Source organism: Heloderma suspectum, chromosome 1 (genome assembly GCF_057233095.1).
Source record: "Heloderma suspectum isolate Gila_16-S chromosome 1, 16-S_ref, whole genome shotgun sequence".
NCBI classification, from domain to species: Eukaryota; Metazoa; Chordata; class Lepidosauria; order Squamata; family Helodermatidae; genus Heloderma; species Heloderma suspectum.
In genome coordinates, this window is record NC_139458.1 from 146342903 (window position 1) to 146360649 (window position 17747).

At 42.6% G+C, this 17747-nt stretch overlaps 1 protein-coding gene across 5 annotated transcripts in view; it reads right to left on the reverse strand.

Moving 5' to 3' along the window:
• The window catches only part of SMARCAL1 (SNF2 related chromatin remodeling annealing helicase 1), a 46612-nt gene that overhangs the window by 23914 nt on the left and 4951 nt on the right, over positions 1-17747 (reverse strand). For all 5 annotated transcript variants that reach the window (XM_084806465.1, XM_084806432.1, XM_084806443.1 and 2 more), the window contains exons 5-11: positions 16245-16295; positions 15348-15608; positions 14948-14998; positions 12233-12416; positions 11064-11214; positions 8546-8704; positions 3871-3936 (exon numbers count right to left, since the gene is read on the reverse strand). In XM_084806465.1, the coding sequence (XP_084662591.1) occupies positions 3871-3936; positions 8546-8704; positions 11064-11214; positions 12233-12416; positions 14948-14998; positions 15348-15608; positions 16245-16295 (923 nt within the window). The remainder of the gene's footprint in view (positions 1-3870; positions 3937-8545; positions 8705-11063; positions 11215-12232; positions 12417-14947; positions 14999-15347; positions 15609-16244; positions 16296-17747) is intronic.

The window sequence follows — 17747 nt, forward strand, 5'->3', positions numbered from 1 at the left end:
CCTCCTAGAGCTGCTGGGAGTTGTAGACTAAAACATATGTAGGGCCACATGTTTCCCACCCCTGGCCTAGGAGATCTGGAAGCTATGTCTATAAAAGCATGGCAAAACTACCATACCTATGTGTGCTTTTTAGGATGGAGGCTGCTGTCAGACCAGAACTGTAGAACCTGCAGTCCCAAGCACTCCTGATGTTAACAGTCCACTCAGAACTAATCAGACTAATTTGGAAATTTGGGAGGTGGTACTTCTCGATCCATATTATAGGTTCATAACTCCCATGCATGCAGTCCCAAGGTAATAGAGCAGCAACAGCTTTCCCAGCAGGATTTAGGGTGCCACAGTGGAAACACAAGGAACACTTCTATGAATAATTACTTTTAAAACTCATGGAATTTCAGACTTTAGCCCCATGTTTTATACATGGGCCTACTTGAAGATTCCATACATCACTGCCCTAAAGTAATTTCCTCAGCAATTTATATACGAAAGCAAAAAATGGATTGTAAAAAATGCCACTTTATCTTAAAAAGCTATCGATGCCTAAATGATATCAAAGATTAAGCCAAAGCTTTTAATATTCTAATGATACCTACTTTCCCCCCACCAAAATACAATATTCAGACCTGATCTTCAACAGAATTTCAGAATGAATATGAAACTTAAAGGCTCCATATTAATCCATTATTGATTTTATATCCTTCATCCAAGCCATCTTAAGGATTTTCACATTACACACCAGAAAATCATATTTTTGAGATCTATATTAAATACCCATGGAAGAATAACTATTAACCTCAGGATAAATCAACTTAATTGATGATGGTTACTGACATATCAATATTTATAGCAAATAAAGACAGATCATTATTCTTCAGGGCAGCTTCACTTGAAAACATTACTTTGAAACTGACTCTGTGATCTGGAATTCATTAATATCCTAAGACGCTTAATATCTCAACATCTTGGACACTTCGGAATAATTAACAATTATGTATTTGTCTTGATTTTATTCAGCAAAGCATTTAAACCAAGCTTTTACTATTATGATTTTTGAACTTATTTCATGCATGCTGCTATAAAGTGAAGCTTAAATGACAGGAAAGCAAAATTGCCTGATTTGGTTCACTTAGGGCACAATCCTATGCATGTTTAGACAGAAGAAGTACTACAACTCCCAGCATTCCCCAGACAACATGGATTGAGTCCTTGATGCGTTCAATATCATATCTAGGTGTGGGGGTGGAGGGACAGGATTAAAAGCTTAGATATGTCCCATCTGGCTGTCTGATGCCAAGACAATTACAGACATTTGTCTCATTTTTTTGCCCCCTCTTTATTTTTATTTTTTTCTGCCTATTCTGGTTTCTGCATGCAAAAACTAGACTACTACATAAAAACACAAACAAGCCTATAAAGCTTGGAAACTGACAGCTGTGGAAGTCTCCATTCAGGTGCCTCAAGAAGGACATGAGTGTTAACATTCAAATAACCTAGGAAGACAATACTACGGCAGATTGTTGACCTCTTTTTAAAGAAGAGGTTCAATTCAGAGTGCATGAAAGTTGGATGGGTGTCTGTAAGAGAACCCTATCATGGGCTCTGTTGGGTAGAGACAATACAGCACTGGATCGGGTGCTTTACTGGGTGCAATACTCCCAAGTGGCGGTAAAACTGCCCGGCATCCTGCTCTAGTGCTAGGGACAATTCTTGTCTATTAGTTACTGCAAGAGCCACTGTCACTTTACCACTATGCTGGTAAGTAGGTGCTGTAGCTCATTAGCAGACAATATGCTCCACTCCAATAAAAGAATCTCAGGAATCGTAGACTGGGAACCTAGGAGACATGCTGTCAAAGTAGACAGAACTGGCCTGGACTAGTCAAGGGCCTGACTAGATAGAGGGAAGGGGTGCAGAATCTCAGGCCTGGGAGCCAAATCCAGCCTGCCCAGGGTTCCCCAGATGGCCACGCCCTTTCCCCAGCCACTGATCTTTTGGTGGTTTCCCAGCTTTTGCACACATCCCCCCACCCCCCCATTCTAAAAGGTTGAAGTGCCTCTCCTAAGGCTTAGTTGCTGGCAGGAAGACCTTTACGCTAAACTATGCTGGTGTTTTGGGCCCTGCCCCTTTTGCCCTTGACTCCATCCAGCACTGGAATGCAGCCCTCAAGAGCTTCTCCAAAATGGAATTCGCCCCTCTGGCTGAAAGAAGTTCAACCCCCCTGGCATAGGGCAACTTCATATGTTCATTAGGGGGTGGAGGTAAAAGCATGGAGGATAGATCTTTCAAACCTACCATGATACCTAAATGGAACTTCCATGTTCAGAGGCAGTGTATTTCTCAATGTGAGATGCTAAGGACAAACCATAAGGGAAGGCTGTTGCCTTTAAAAGCAAATTTAGCTTGTAAGCAAGTATCCCAGAAGCATCTAGCTGGCCACTCCTGGAAGTGGAATGGTGAACCAGGTGGGCTTTTTGTCCAGTCCAGTAGGGGTTCTTACTGACATCCTCGACCATTTAACACTAATGCAACCCTGCTGTACCAGCAAGAAGGTATAATATGGAGTGGAAAGAGGGGAATCAGAGCAGGGAGCAAAGGTTACAAATGAATTGCCCAGGCTACAATTTTAGAGGAAAATTCTAAATGGCTGTAGGTCATCACAAGGATTGTGCAACTATAATGGCCATTTTGCATGATAAAACAATGTAAGCTTAAGCCCCTTTGTGCAATTCTCTTGACAAAGCCTAATCCACTACTAATAGCATGATATACCAGCTGCAATATAATGGGGGTGGGGAGAACTAAATTTGCTTTTAAATGTGGGGAACACCCAACCACACATAAAAGGACTACTAAAGTCTCATGAAGTCATTGTGCAGTACACCTGTTCTCTGCGCAACACGGCAATATACAGCCAGAAAAGGAATAAGCAGACGTCCACAAAAAACAGCATGGGCATGGAAGAAGGGGCTGTGCTGTTTATTGTGAATGATAATAAACAGACAATAGATACACAACTGCTTTCCACACAGCATTCACAATAGTAGAGGTGCACAGTCTGGGGAAGGATAGCCCTTTGTCAGTTACAAAATACTGCAAGGAAGTGCTAGGAGATGGAATATCCATGAGCCAGAAGCACAAATTCCACAAGTGTTGTTCACAATAAATGTGCATTTACTAAACACCACCACCTACAATCATGCACAAGGCAAAACAGAACTAAGGAAACAGTGCATTTACTGTGCAAACCACCCCCTGCTCATGCAGAAAGCAAAACAAAACTTTAATTGCAGTACCACATTGGTGACGTTACCTTTTTGCTCAATAATCTGTGTTATCAGAATGTATATTTGCAAATGCCAATTACAAAGACATCACACCACATTAAAGTCCACATGGCCTTCCCATCTCAGATACCTCAGACAGAATTCACCCTTCCATAATTATTAAGTCTCACTTGCAGGAGAATCAACTGAGCAAAGACTTGACATGGCTTGCACCCAGGTAACAATCTTGGGTCATAATGAAGCAGCACATCAATCAATTGAGAATCAGGGGGGAAAAATCTACTGCTGTTCACACTGTTTCACCCCTTCTGAAATCAGAATCCTGCTGGATTGACTATGGTAACACCAGCAGGGTTTGTTGAGAAGAGGCTTCAGAGCAGGGACCATTTCATTATGTCACTCAGTGTGGGCTTTCGTATAACTCCTGGCTTGTCAATACATCACTGTAGGCCCTAGCAAAATCCTATGAGCCTTCCAATCAGTTTCCATCATTCTTGTGCACACACACACACACACACACACACACACACAAACATCTTGCATATGTAGCACCTAAAAGTAAAGGGTCCCATTTTCAAAACTATACCTTCAGGAGAGGCATTGCAGCCCGGCATCGAGCAGTTTTCCGATTCTTAAGAAAATGAGATTCATCCTGAAACAGGAAAAAGTAGGGAGAGAGAGTGACATTTTGACCCACAGCCAAGCAATCTACAGGCAATTAAACAGTCCTGATGTTTTGTGTGTACTACTCTAGATAAGATTTTAAAACAGGACTCAACGGGCACAGAAACATTCTGGGTGCAAAACTGACACAACACAGGATAGGATTGCATCTTTCAAATGGAAGTTACTGAGAAAGATCGCAACAAGGTTGTGCTTTCCTATCAACAATCACAGCCAAGCAAGTGGAGGGAGAGGAAGAAAAACCATTTTCACTTTTGATATTCTTTTGCCATTGCACATCCTCCTCCTAAATTGAGATAATTGTTAGTCCCATGCTGCACTAACTCCCCACCCAATGCAGGGGTTAATGAAAAACATCACAAAGGAGGAAATCTAATTAGGAACCAACTGGTTTGCTGTTAAAGGCTCGCCAGGTAGATAATAACCTACCATTTGAGAGATCCCCTCCTGCAATGAGCTCTCTCTCCATTGCTGTTATAAGGCTGAGCTTCAGGACACTGAGGAAATTGGCACCCTCCCAGGGAATGTGTTCATCTTGTTGCATTTGGTCGAGTAAGCAGCCATGCATAGAGAGAATAATATACCCCCTTCAACTGTAAGATACTGCTTTCTCAATCTTGGTTAGCAATAAGGTTATGCTAATAACCAGCTGAGGGAAAACTGAAGAGAGAAGTGGGGAAACAGAACACCCTGTAGGGCTATTTGATCTGAAACACAGGATCTGAATTCTGAAACACAGCCAGCAAGTACATGAATGAGGGCCAAGCTACACATTTATACAAGAGATCTGCATCTACTTCAAATTTTTTTTTTTTTTACTAGTATGCAGCCACAGGGGGGAGGGGGCAGCCAGCCAATTGCTTTGGAGCAATGGCATGGACAGCACGGTTCCTTCACATCATTTTCTCAATCAGTTATACTTGTCCGCACACAGGTATATTTTTCCGCAGTAGGACAAACAGCAGCCTGGAAGAGCCATTGTGGTTGGAGAAAATGGCACTTGGGGTGGGGGTGGGAGGTTAAATATCGCCTCCCACCACATGCTCCCCACTGTTGCTCCAAGGAAATTGGCAGCCTCCCTACTACATTTCAATATTAAAAAAAAAGAAGATAGAAAATCTAATCACAGGTCTCCTTGGTAAAGCCTAGTTTGGTTCGGGTTAGTGAAAGGGAATGCGGGAGGACACAAACCCAAGTTTCATTCATGTAGTGCTAAACCAGGGACAAGCAACATGTGGCTGTCCAGATGTTTTGGCCTACAACTCCCATCGGCCCTAGCCAGCACAGCCAATAATGATGAGAGCTGTAGGCCAAAATATCTGGGGGACCAGAAGTTGCCCGTGTCCTTTACTTACATTTTATGGAAGATGAGAAGGCCTTTTGTTTGTAAGTCAAGATACAGTGTGTAAGCTATACAGAAGTTCTGTTTCGGCCTGGGCTGGCTAAAAGTACATTCCTACACACAACCCATGCTCTTAGCCAAAGGGAGTTAGGACGGCACAGTGGTACTAAACTTTGCACTAAACTATGGTTTACTGTCATGTCCAAATTACTGCCAGTCCAAATCAGATATGTTACATGAAGTGGTGTCAGGGTGGAAACTGAGCCCGTAGAGCCCCAGAGCAGTTCTGATTCTGAGGAGGAACAGCAATCTGTGGGAGAGGAGCTCACTCATCTCTCACAAGCACAGCAGCTGGCAGAGATTCCTCCTGCCAGCATTCCTGAGAGAGACAGTGACCCTGGCAGTGAGAGAGCGGTGGAGGGGGGCTTGCTGGACGCTCGGTGCAGATGCAGGGAGAGGCGACAGATGGAGGGCGCCGAAAGGAGGCACTCTGCTCGTTTGGCGCTAAAACAATGGTCGCGTCCCAAGGACCCAAGGGTAAGAGGGAGGACCTCTCCATAGCCCATAAGTTCAGAGTCTTAGGCTACTCTGCTATCTACCCCAGTACAGTTCCTTGCCTAGTCGCTAGTGATTAGTATCTGTAAGAGTCATTAAATAATAAAGGAATAAAGCCTTGAAAAGAATCCTCGTCGTCTGTGTCTTGAGTTGGCTATTGGAGGGGACTGTAAGAGGCAGCTAGGGCGCTCCTGACAGGTGGTAGGGAAACAGATACTTGCCAGACTCCATGCACAAAATGAAATCAGTGCATCTCTTAAAGCTAGGGCTGGTGTCAAGGGTAGGCATGGTCGAGCACTTGCCAAGGGCCCTCACCCCAGCAAGGGCCCCATGGCAAGAGCCCCCTGGACTTGGTCCTCCTGGTCACCCCTGCAACTTGCTTGTTCACCTGCCTCTCCCTCTGGCCCAGACAATAGCGGGTGTGAGAAGGAGAGCACTAGATGCCATTGCTCAGTGGTTCTCTGCCTGTCAAGCAAGCAAGCGGTAGCAATGATGAGAAAGAGGATGAGGAGCAAAAGCCGCTGGTGACAATGGTGGTGAGAAGGCAGAGTTACTGAGGGAGGGGCCCATTGAGGATGTCTTGCCCAAAGGCCCTCAAAAACTAGGAGCTGGCATTGCTTAAAACAACATGATTGTATCTTCTCTTTGCACAACCTGATCTTTTCTCTCCCACTATGCCACATTTATTTATCTTTATCCTATCTTTCCCGCCACGTTATCCTCACAACAAGCCTGTGAGATAGGTTAGACCAGCCTTTCCCAACCTGGTGTCCTCCAAAAGTTTAGGACTGCAACTCCCACCACTCCTGACCTCTCACCATGTGGGCTGGGGCTGATAGGAGCTGGAGTCTAGAACATTTGTAAGGCACTAGGTTGGGCTAGGCTGAGATATAGTGACTGGCCCCAAATTATCCAGTGAGCTTCATGGCTGAGTAGGGCTTTTGAACTGTTTTTCCCAGCAGGTAGTAGACTTCACAGGCCAACATTTCATAGACAAAAAAATGGAAGTGCTGAATTACTCAGACCCTTTCACCTCTGACTCCCTGACAGGACATTGCACACTAGTGCAAAAGATTTCTCAGGGAGCATACTACTCCTGAAGAGTAAAGGGTAACATAATTGATAGGTACATTTGTATCAGTGAGGATAATATCTAATAGGTTTCTTGGATTCAAGAGTTTAATTGATCCAGGTGCTTTGGGCATCTACATCAGGTGCACTCAACTGAGCAGAAAACATTTGGCTGTGACCCAGAACACATTTACTTGAAAGTGAGTTTCTGCTGAGATCAGGAGGACTTGTCTCCAAGTAAATGTAGACAGCTGAAGTGTCAGAAATGTGAACCATGTTGTCAACAAGGGACTTTTGCAAAAAACAAACAAACAAACAGGGATTCTGGAGCAAGTTTAAAGAAAAGCAGCTATACTGGCCCAGTTCAGACATAATGCTAAACTGTGGTTTAGTGATATGTGAATGAGTGGTGAGTCTCAGGCACTTATGCTTTCCCAATCACCACTACCTTACTTTGTGCACAAGGGGAGGAGATTGGAAGCTTCCAGTTTTGGTTATGAATGAAACAAAGGTTCCAGTTACATCTGAATTCCAGAAATCCTGATTTATTCTAACTGCAGCCAGTTAACAAACCAGGATATAAAACCATGGTTTGATCCTGATTTGTTTAAACTAACCATATTTAGAATAAACCACAGTATACTGAGTTTGGGCATAACATGAATCTGTGGTTTATTCAAAACAAAAAATGGAAGGTTTTGTTCTACTCCTCTTCTGCGCCAAGAAGGTGGGGAGAGGGGAGCACGCAAGCCTGAAGCTCTCTACAGTTCGTTCTCATGAACCTGAAGCAGAGTTTAAAATTCCCAGGCCACTGCCTCACTTCCAGCAACAAAACATGTACAAATTCCAGCAAAAAAGATGCTGTCAACCACTCCCAAGCAGAGGTGAACCACATGTGGTCACTGGAGCACTTTAGGGAGATCTTACTGCCATCAGGAGAATCCAAGTTTTTTTTAAAGAAACAATGAATTACCTAGACCTCATTGTTGCCAAAGGAATGAGAAAATGGTGATGGCCCCATCTTAAAACCCCTAAACAAACAAACCAAAACCAAATAAGACCTTGTTATGAGTAATGAGATGGCCCTTCAGGACTAGGAGACAGACAATGAAGTCACAAGGCTTGAAGGCATGATTTCTATGAGATGGTCTTGAATGGCCAACTCATTACTTCTAAAATGTAGGATAAACAATACAACAGAACTCTTTCTCACCCTCCACTGCAGCTGGCTAGACAAGAACTTCCATGTTACCAAAAATATGAGAATTTCCCAAAACTGATTGCTGTTCTCAACAATGCATTTGTAAGCAAAACTCTGCTATAATCGTTGAACAGTATAAGCTCAAATGCTGATTAACAGGAGATATTCATCCAAACATTAGAAGAGTAGCCATTTCTAACATCCTACTATGCAATTAATAGCACATGACCCAGAGTGACATGCATTCAATTCAGACAATCTTTATGTACAAATTATCCAGAGTACGATCCTTCCATTCCACGAGGCTGTCTAATATGCCCCCTTGCTGAACACGTCTCCTATCTCTGCCTTTGACCAGCCCATCAAAATCTGTGCCACCTGCTCTCCCCAGTAGGGTGCCCTACTTACAACAATCACAACTGGGAAGGTGGTTTTGAGCTGCTTCTCCATCTTGCTGAGAAGGTCAAAACTGACAATGTTGATCAATCTTGCCATTAGGCAGTCCTTGCCTGTTGCTATGACACTGATGGTGTTGGGGCTTAAGGAAGGAAGCCACCTGTGGAAAGCCTGAAGCAGCGAGCGAGCGAGCAAAAGAAAGAAAGAAAGAAAGAAAGAAAGATGAGTGGAAAACATGCTTTTTGTATCTAAATGGCGTAAAGCTTACAGCAACCTTGCAAAAATGACCATCAAATAACCAAATACAGCTATTTTTTAAAAGTCTGCAAAGAGCTATGCAATCCTTAATCACATTCATCCCAACAGCACACACCTGAAGTCAGCCAATATTATTTCAAATGTCTATCTGAGGAACTGAGGCTACCACTGCATCTGCAACACCTATTTTTCATAGAATGTGTCCCATGCCTGGTTTGGGACTCAATTCCCAGGTTTTCCCACCTGGAAACAAATATCTCCTTAAAGAGCTATTCACTTGTCCTATGATACTCCTCCCAATGGCCTCATTTTCACAGAAGTGATCCAACCTATGTCTGGGCTGTACCACTTCAGTTTACAGATTGGGGCTCACATCACTGAACATTCTTCCATCCAAAAAATTAAACAAATCCTAGCACATAGAAAAGTGGTATGTCAGGGGATAGGGTTCTAGCCTAGCCTCAGCTCTGACATGCCAGTTTTCTAATATAGGAATCTTTCCCTCACCAAAAGACCCCCTCCCCTGAAGTCTGAAATAGCACAGCTAAGAAACACCTCATTGAGAACTAAATTGGACAAGGCATCATGCTAGGAATATTGCCCCTTGTGAGACAGCTGCTTGAAATGACAGCATAGGGAGGACATTTGTGAGTAGATCCACTCACAGGTAGATGCCCCTATCGTGTTGTTTCAGGCAGCAAGCTTGGAGCCCAGACTGCTAATGTATCTGCCAAAGGGCAAGGAGTCCAGCATGCTTAGCTATGGGGCTCATCTGTAAATAGTAGTCACATATGATGGCGTGGAGGGCCTCCACCTGTTAGAGCAAGCGGTGCTCTGGTCTATTTACTGTCACTCCTAAGATAAAAACAGATGTTGGGATCACAAATGGACATTAGTGAACAAGATATATAGACCAGAGGGGTCTCACAGGGCTGTTGGCTTTCTTAATCCCCATCTTACAAATCATTATACTTACCTATTTAGACATTTACAAGCCATCCTCTCCACAAAAAACAACACTAAAAGCAGCATAGAAAACCAGTCTCCTTGAAAATATACTAAATATAGTTTTAAAACAAGAAAAATCTGTTAAAATTTTTGTAAGGCTTTTATCCACCCTGCTGCTGCATGACAATTGGTCAGGGCAATTATATGAAAGCAGTTCCTATGAGCAAGTGGGAAAGTTTGCCCCTCTGTACTCAGCGAAGATTTATGTATAAGACAGCTTGTATGTGTGTGGTTGGGGGTGGGGGGAATTCTGTGGCAGAGTTACCACAACTTCCTAATTCCTACCAGCTCGCTGCAGCCAGGGCAAGAGGTGGTGGGATGGCTTTGCCTTATTTTGGTGGTGGGGAGGTGTTCTTCTCCCCCACTCCACCCATCCCATATGCTGATCCACCCCTGACGTGCCCCAAAATGGCCCATTCCTCCATTGTGGGCAGAACACACTGGCGGGACATATACGCCTGCAGAACCTTCCATGGGCAAACAGAGAGGTCTTTGGTGGCAGAATTGTGGTCATCCTGGCAGGCCCACCTCTCCACAGGCCATGCAGCAGTTTCACTGAATCCAAGAGTACTTAAGCCAGCCTTTGGCGGGCTTTAGGACTGCACCCTAAGAGACGAGTAATCTCGATCTACTTTCCTAAGTCCATTTTCATCCCTAAACAGGACCTGCTCTGAGCTCCATCTTCTCTATTCTTACATATCTTTTGGAACAGTGAATGAGTATGAAAGACATGGACTGGGAGCAATCCTATGGCCACTGCTTAACAGCTAGACGGTCATAGGATATCTCGTTTTCTGAGAACTGACCTTCCCCCACTTCTGCACTGCCTCACAGGCAGTGTGGAAAAGCCCTGTGCTCCGCGCTTGAAAGAGGAGCGCAGAGCAGCCAAAATGGGGTGTTCCCGGGGGGCATTCCAATGTGTCGTACAGCAGCCTCCTCCCCTGCTCAGCCCTCCTGTGGCTAGACAGCTGAAAATGCAGGGCAGGAGAAGCATGGAGGGAACAATCCCCTCCGTGCTTCTCCTGCTCCTGCATTGGATAGGCACCTGCCTCCAAGTTCAGAGGCAGCTGCCTATCTGCATAGGATTGCGCCCAACAGAGCTCCTGTAGTTTTATCGGGTTGAGAGCTAATACAAAGTGATGTTTTTTTCCACTCTCATTGCCTTGTTTCTGCCTGCATTGAATGTTGGAAACTTTCTCTCTCAGGATTTAGAAACTAACCAAGGCAGATGACTACAAAGAAGCTCTGAAAATACAGACATTACCTCTGCCCATGTATATCTCACTGAGGAAGGGGCTACCACCAGCAGTGGCCACTCTTTTTGATAATATGCAGCAATGCAGATTGCCTGGATAGTTTTTCCTAAGCCCATGTCATCTGCAAGTAGCAAGCGGCCTTCTTTGGAGATGGCAAAACTGAAGACCAAAGGGGGAAAAAAAGAGGAGACCGATGGTTATTGCTTCCATTTCTACAATAAAATTCAATAAATGTGGTTCCAAGTGAAATATCACCACTGTCCCCTCCCCCTTGCAAAAATCACTTGTTCATGTCTCCAAAAGGAGCTTTCAGTTTCAATTTCAGATCTTCAGACTCATATATGACTCTTGAACAAAGACTAGGCAAGCAGAAATAAAGCTTCCATGTAAATATATTTCAGTCTGTTTAGCAAAAAGCCTTTGAACTAAAGAAGCTCAGCACTCATGGGCAGTGAAGGATGCCTTAAAAAGGTCCCAATTACCAGAGTGATTACTAATAAACCCTTTACGCAGTGGGAAATGCAGCAGACTCAGTCATTCCTACATGAGAAAGGAGTAGCTAGCAGAAATGGTTAGTGATCAAGATGATGTGAATTTGCATGCACATTACACTGTACAAAGTCTTGAATCTGGTACAAGACCCTGCTTCCTGAGAATTTTCAGAGGGTAGCCATGTTAGTCTATTGCAATAAAAACAAAGGGTCCTGTGGCACCTTAAAGACTAACCAATTTATTCTGGCATAAGCTTTCATGGAGAATATCAGGTTTGTATACAGTACATATGGTGGGGGAGGGAGTGAAGAATTGTAAGCAGTGAAGAAATTAAATGCAGACAGGACTGACAATGATAATCACATTATTAACAGAGGTAATTCACAGTGCAGTTGTTGCTGAGAATGGCAAATTTCATTTTCTAAAACAGATCAGTATCTAGCAACAACCATAGGGATCCATTACTTATTTGTCACCCATAAACAGCTTTGTTTTCGTATGCCATGATATCGACCCTGGGAGTTCCCTGTTGTTGGGACAATCTGGGCCCAATAGCATGAGATTCAAGTTACCTTTTCCAGATTGTCTGGTAGAATGAGACAGTTGGGTGAAAGGTCAACGACACTCAATCTGCCAAAACTTATAGCAAAGGACTCGTTTTCAGAAAGCTTTAGACTTGACTTACTTCACACCTTCCCTCTGAAATGGCATTAGGCTTGTCACAACTTTAGGATCCACTCCTGAGAGGTCTGCTTCAGGGATGTCTGAAGCCTTTGAGATGGATGTTTCAAACTGAGCAGCAAAGGCTTGAACTACTGGCTTGGGCAGTGGCTCAACCTCCACTTCTGGAAGGCTCCTTACCAGTTCAGCTGAAAGGAACACACACAAGAGGGATTTATATGCATTTCTGAGAGCGCAATCCTATGCACGTTTAGACAGAGAAAAGGCCTACTTTGCTGGCTGGGGAATGCTGGGAGTTGTAGGCCTTTTCTCTGTCTAAACATGCATAAGATTGCTCCCTAAATGACATTCACTTAGAACTTGAACGAGCACACAAATAGGGTTCCAATTTATCTAGATTCCTAGAGCATTTTCTTTTACATTTTCATATGATAGTGCTTAGGCTTTCATTTGAAGAGGCAAGCAAAGATTACCCATCTTAATAATGACTTTATGAAAAAATAGTGCCAACCTGAGTAAGGCACACACACTAGGGCATTGCCCTCAGCATTTCAAGCCTATCTTCACACTAATACGAGCTAAAAACATGTGTGTGTTTTAATAAGGGTTTCTAGGATGTGTTAGATGCACAGCATCAGATTTCACAATTATACTGCACAAACACAAAACTGCACACTCAGTGCTGAAAGAGGAGAAGCATTGAGGAAACACATGTAAAAATATTAATTCAAACTGAATGCAGCACCAAAGTGAAACCATGTAAAATACATTTCACTAGCATCTCAGTTTGCAATCATTTGAAGTATAAGCCTAAAAGCCAATATAAAAAAAAGCTCCATACATCTCTTGCTCCTCACCATTGCCTTCTCAAAGATTAATGTTTGAAAGCAGAAACTTATTGGGAATGGGAAATGGTGAGAATTTCCAAGTGTTTAGATAGTTTGAAATACTTATTTCATGCCTCATTCCCTTTCTAAAAATAAAATGATCAAATAATTCACTCCAAAAATGCTGAATATGATGACTCTGGATTAAGCACTGTTCAATGAACATTTTAAGCTGAGCACCAACTGTAGGCTTTCCTTGACACAGAAATCAAAATGTTGTTGCAAAGTGTTAGAAGCCACAAACAAAAATCCCCCACAATCCTTCAAGTAGACTTTTCTTTAAAAGAAAAACACTCACTAAAATATAGAAATCAAGAAACAGGAACATAATTCTGACAGTGAACATTTACTTGGCAACTCAAATTTGCACTCATTATACTTATTATAAGAGCCTGAGCAAACTACAGACTGCCAGTTTTAATTTTAGTTATATCTAGAGTGAAGAAAGCAGATTAGACCCCTGCTACCCAGGCAAAATCCCTCATTCTGAAACTATATAAATATATGAAAGGATTTCTATTTGTACTTGTATGACAGAGTGATCAATATGCACCCTCTGCTTTAATCTGTGCTCTTCCAGCAGGGAAAGAAGTTTCTCCCTGCTGAAGCAGAGCCCCTACACTGTTATTATGCTCAGAAAGTTGCATGCTAGAATTATAAACTAGCAAATTGCAGCAATTACACCATCATTACAGTTTTGCAGACAAGCCTGGAAAATTAGGATGTCTCAGTAGTTTGAGTGATTCATCCAAAAGGTGTTTTTTCCCCCTTGTCCCCAAGTGGCCTTTTATCATAAGACGATTAAGTAGATAAACAGGTAAAATGCTTAGGAGGAAAGTAGAAGGACCAATTTAGAAAAGAAATGCTAACAGGGTATATAGAAGTCCACATCAGAGGACTGCAAACTCCTCAAGACAGTCGTACCAATGCAGCTAGGAAGGAGCCAAGCTTCTGCAGTCATATCCCTAACCAGACAGAAAAATCACTTGCCCAAATGGGTGCTGCATGCAGTTCTTCAGCCCAATCCAGCAGCTGGAACAATGTGCACAAAGCCCTAAAAGTCATTGTGCAGATAAGCTTTTCAGGAGAGAGAGCAGGGGTGGAGCAGGGAGCTGGGTTTGGTCTCCTCTTTAGTCTCCCCCATACCAAAACAAGCCACTGGTGTGATTACAGATACATTTACACGGCTACACCTGCACAGATGCAGCTGCCGTATGCCCATCCTTTTAGGCTCAGCAGCTTGAGCATGCTGGAAGAGCATCTATCGAGGCCGCTTTGCCATTTCCTTGCAACTAGTCCATGAAGAAGTTGGGAATGTGTCTGAAGCTATGGGAAAGGAGATAACTCTTTCCAGACTTGTTTCAGGGCGATGCACAGTTTCCCATCATTTTGGACCCTCAAAGGAAGGGGTGGGGGAAGCATAGAGGCTGGAAGCTTTCCTACCTCTGAATAAAATTTGGCCAAGGTACCCCAGTTAGAGCTTCTACAGTGGTACAATAGAAAACCTGTGATTTACTTATTGTTCTCACAGATGCAGCTGTCTCCACAACTGTAGGATGTAGGAGACAGTCAAAGATTAGGCTTCCAATAATAACTAGTTTTTCTAGTTTTAATACAGATAATATTGGGGAATGAAGATTACAGTGCCATCTTGTAAGTAGGTGAAAGCTGTGAGCGTTATCCCCTTTGTAAAGCATGGGAGAAGCCAAAAGTAAAATTCATTACCACCTCAGCTACTTCTAATTTAAGAAACATATTCTAGGAAATTAGTTTTGAGTGAGTAGTAACCCTCTCAAAAGAACAGAACATGCTAAGGAGAGGCAGCTTCTTACTTAGCCTTATGTAGTCCTCCAGTAGAAAACTCCATTTTCTGGTCTTCATATCTGTATGTTATAATAATAAAAAGCATGAAAAAATTCCTTCACCTTAAGCGAAAACATACATTTGATAGCTCCTCACAAGTACAAATGAAGTGAAACTTCATTTAGACAAGCAACTCAAGGAATATACAAAACATTGGGGTAAACTTGAGATTCAGGATAAAATGGGCCAATTACAATTGCAAAGGACTTCATGCAGGGCAAAAGGTAAATCAGGATGGCTAGCCCTTGCAGAAAACAATGAGTTTTGTAGGAAAGGAAACAAGAGGAAAAATACCACCAGTAAAGACTAAATGTAAGCTACAGTGGCTACTGCTGCATTGTTGATTAAGCGAACAGCTATGTCACTCACCATAATTCCTGGAATTCAACTGTTTGAATACCCCTATGATGTTGGCAGCATAGCCAATATCTACTTCGAACCGAGAGTATGAAATCAGCACACACTTCCCTCTGATGGTTGCTGATGGTTTCTGCCAGCCAATGCATGTCTGCAAGAGGGATCGCAAGCAAGAACCTCTACCAGCAGAAGATGACTCAGTGACCCCAGTGGTTGCCTCCATTCCCACCAGAGGTGTCAAAATCACAGAGGGAAATTGCTCTGCTGCTTCCACTAGAGATAAAAACAGGTGGTGGGGGGGGAGAACAAATGGATAATCAACAAAATTCATTAACTCCTTGGGCGAATGGAAGAATGAAGATAACAGAAAGAGAAAGCACAGGAGATTTTGGGATACAGAAGAAAAGCAGAACAGAACATATCATTAGCAAAAGATGCCAAATAAGCAAGCTAAGAAAATGTATCTTTATCAGTTATTCTCCCCTAACTCAACAGAGACTGTTCCTTTGTGAGGTGAGTTACACCTGGAAAGTAAAGATTTTGCTGGCATTTGGAACTTTCTATTATTAATGAGTTACAGAAACCTCTTTTAAGAAAAATCTCAAACTGCAGCCCCTCTTCTCTCCCATAAGACTGCTGATAACTTTCAAATTGTTTAAACTGAATTTTAAAAAACATTTAAAATTTTGCTTTTTCAAAACAATCTTCCTCTTCTGTGAACAACTGCAGAACAACTAGTATGAAAAAGGCTTAGTATTCCTGTTGTACACCTGAACCACTTTTTTCTGCCATTAATTAAGCAAATCATCTTAGTAAGGATCCCACAGGCTCTCTAATCTGAATTTATGGGCAAAGTCATTCTGTATCTAAAGGATTCCAGGCACACATCTCAATTGTCTGAGTACTTACTGAGATGGTTATAGTCTTCGAGACCGAAATTCCACATCTTTGTTGCAGGATCTGAAGTGGAGCAGAATTTGAAGAATCATTCTGGGTTACAAAATATTCTATTAATATGTTCCGAAAGTCTACTGTGCACCTGCACAAGAAATTTCTTCACTAACATGGCTGATTAAGTCAGGTAGAATGTGCTGCCCATTCAGCAGCTCCATATCTGCCTTCGTTGGAAGCGCTAATATGTATAGAATCAGCATGGCCCCATGTGAGGAACATGAAGACCGGATGTACATGCGGTCCTCATGCAATAAATCATTTTAGTAAATCTTGGCTTATTAGTACAGGCCGTTTGCACATGCCAAGACCAGCGATGAGACTCAGCATGCGCAAAAAGATAGCCCAGCAAAAGCCTGTGACAGCAAAAGAACAAAGATAACGTGTGACAGCAAAAGAACAGCCGAGATTTCAAAAGCAATGAGAAACTACGTGAGCTCTAATCAGTTATGGAACAAATAGAAATATTTTAAAATCCGCATCTCGTGCACCTTTATAAAAATATGAAATAATAAAAAAAGCACACAGATTTGCATAAAATTTGCATGTGCTAATTTATATGTATAGGTGCACATTTAGACATGATTACTATAACTGAAATAGAAATACAATACATCTCACCATAGTAGGGAACAGTGTGACCTAGGGCGCAATCCTATGCATGTTTAGACTGAGAAAAGGCCTACAACTCCCACCATTCACCAGCCAGTCATGCTCTCTTGGGAATTCTGGGAGTTGTAGGGCTTTTCTCTGACTAAACATGCATAGGAATGCGTCCCAAGTGACCTGTGTATCTGCTCAGTCTGCTGTCCACGCGCTAACTGTGGATGGGTAACTTCAAAGTCCCCCACTTTCCTCTCTCATCTTTAAACTGAACATGGACAGGACAGCCCTTCAAACAGAGGACCCCTTCAAAGAGAGGAATGTCCTCCAACAGCCTTTCAAATAAAGGTCTGTGCTCTGTAACGTAGAACATGCGGCCACCCTAATCCCACTCTAGAAGATATCTACTTCTAGAAGATATTTACAGCAGCATACAGCATAATCATAATGCCATATATTATAACCAATAAAAGTAGAAGTACAGCTAACAAACAATTTCTAACAGAAGTAACAAAGAACATAAAATACAACCAAACACAGACTAACTACCACAACCCAAAACCTGGCAGCAGCAAAGATAAAATATATTTCACATTAAAATTGACAGCAACAAAACTAGATGTTACACACTAAAAGCCCATTGAAATAAAAGTGTTTTCCATTTATGGCAAAAGAGACACAAAGGAGTAGGACACTGGGCCAATTAGGGATCCATAGTATAGCTTGTAACTGATTCCATGCTTTCCAACACTGTAGGCTCACATTTTTGACCAAGTTCAAATGGGCTCTCAATGTCTTATCCAGGAGAGTTCAGGGACAGACCAGGAGCGCATGTGAAAATTGAGAAGCAATAAGCAT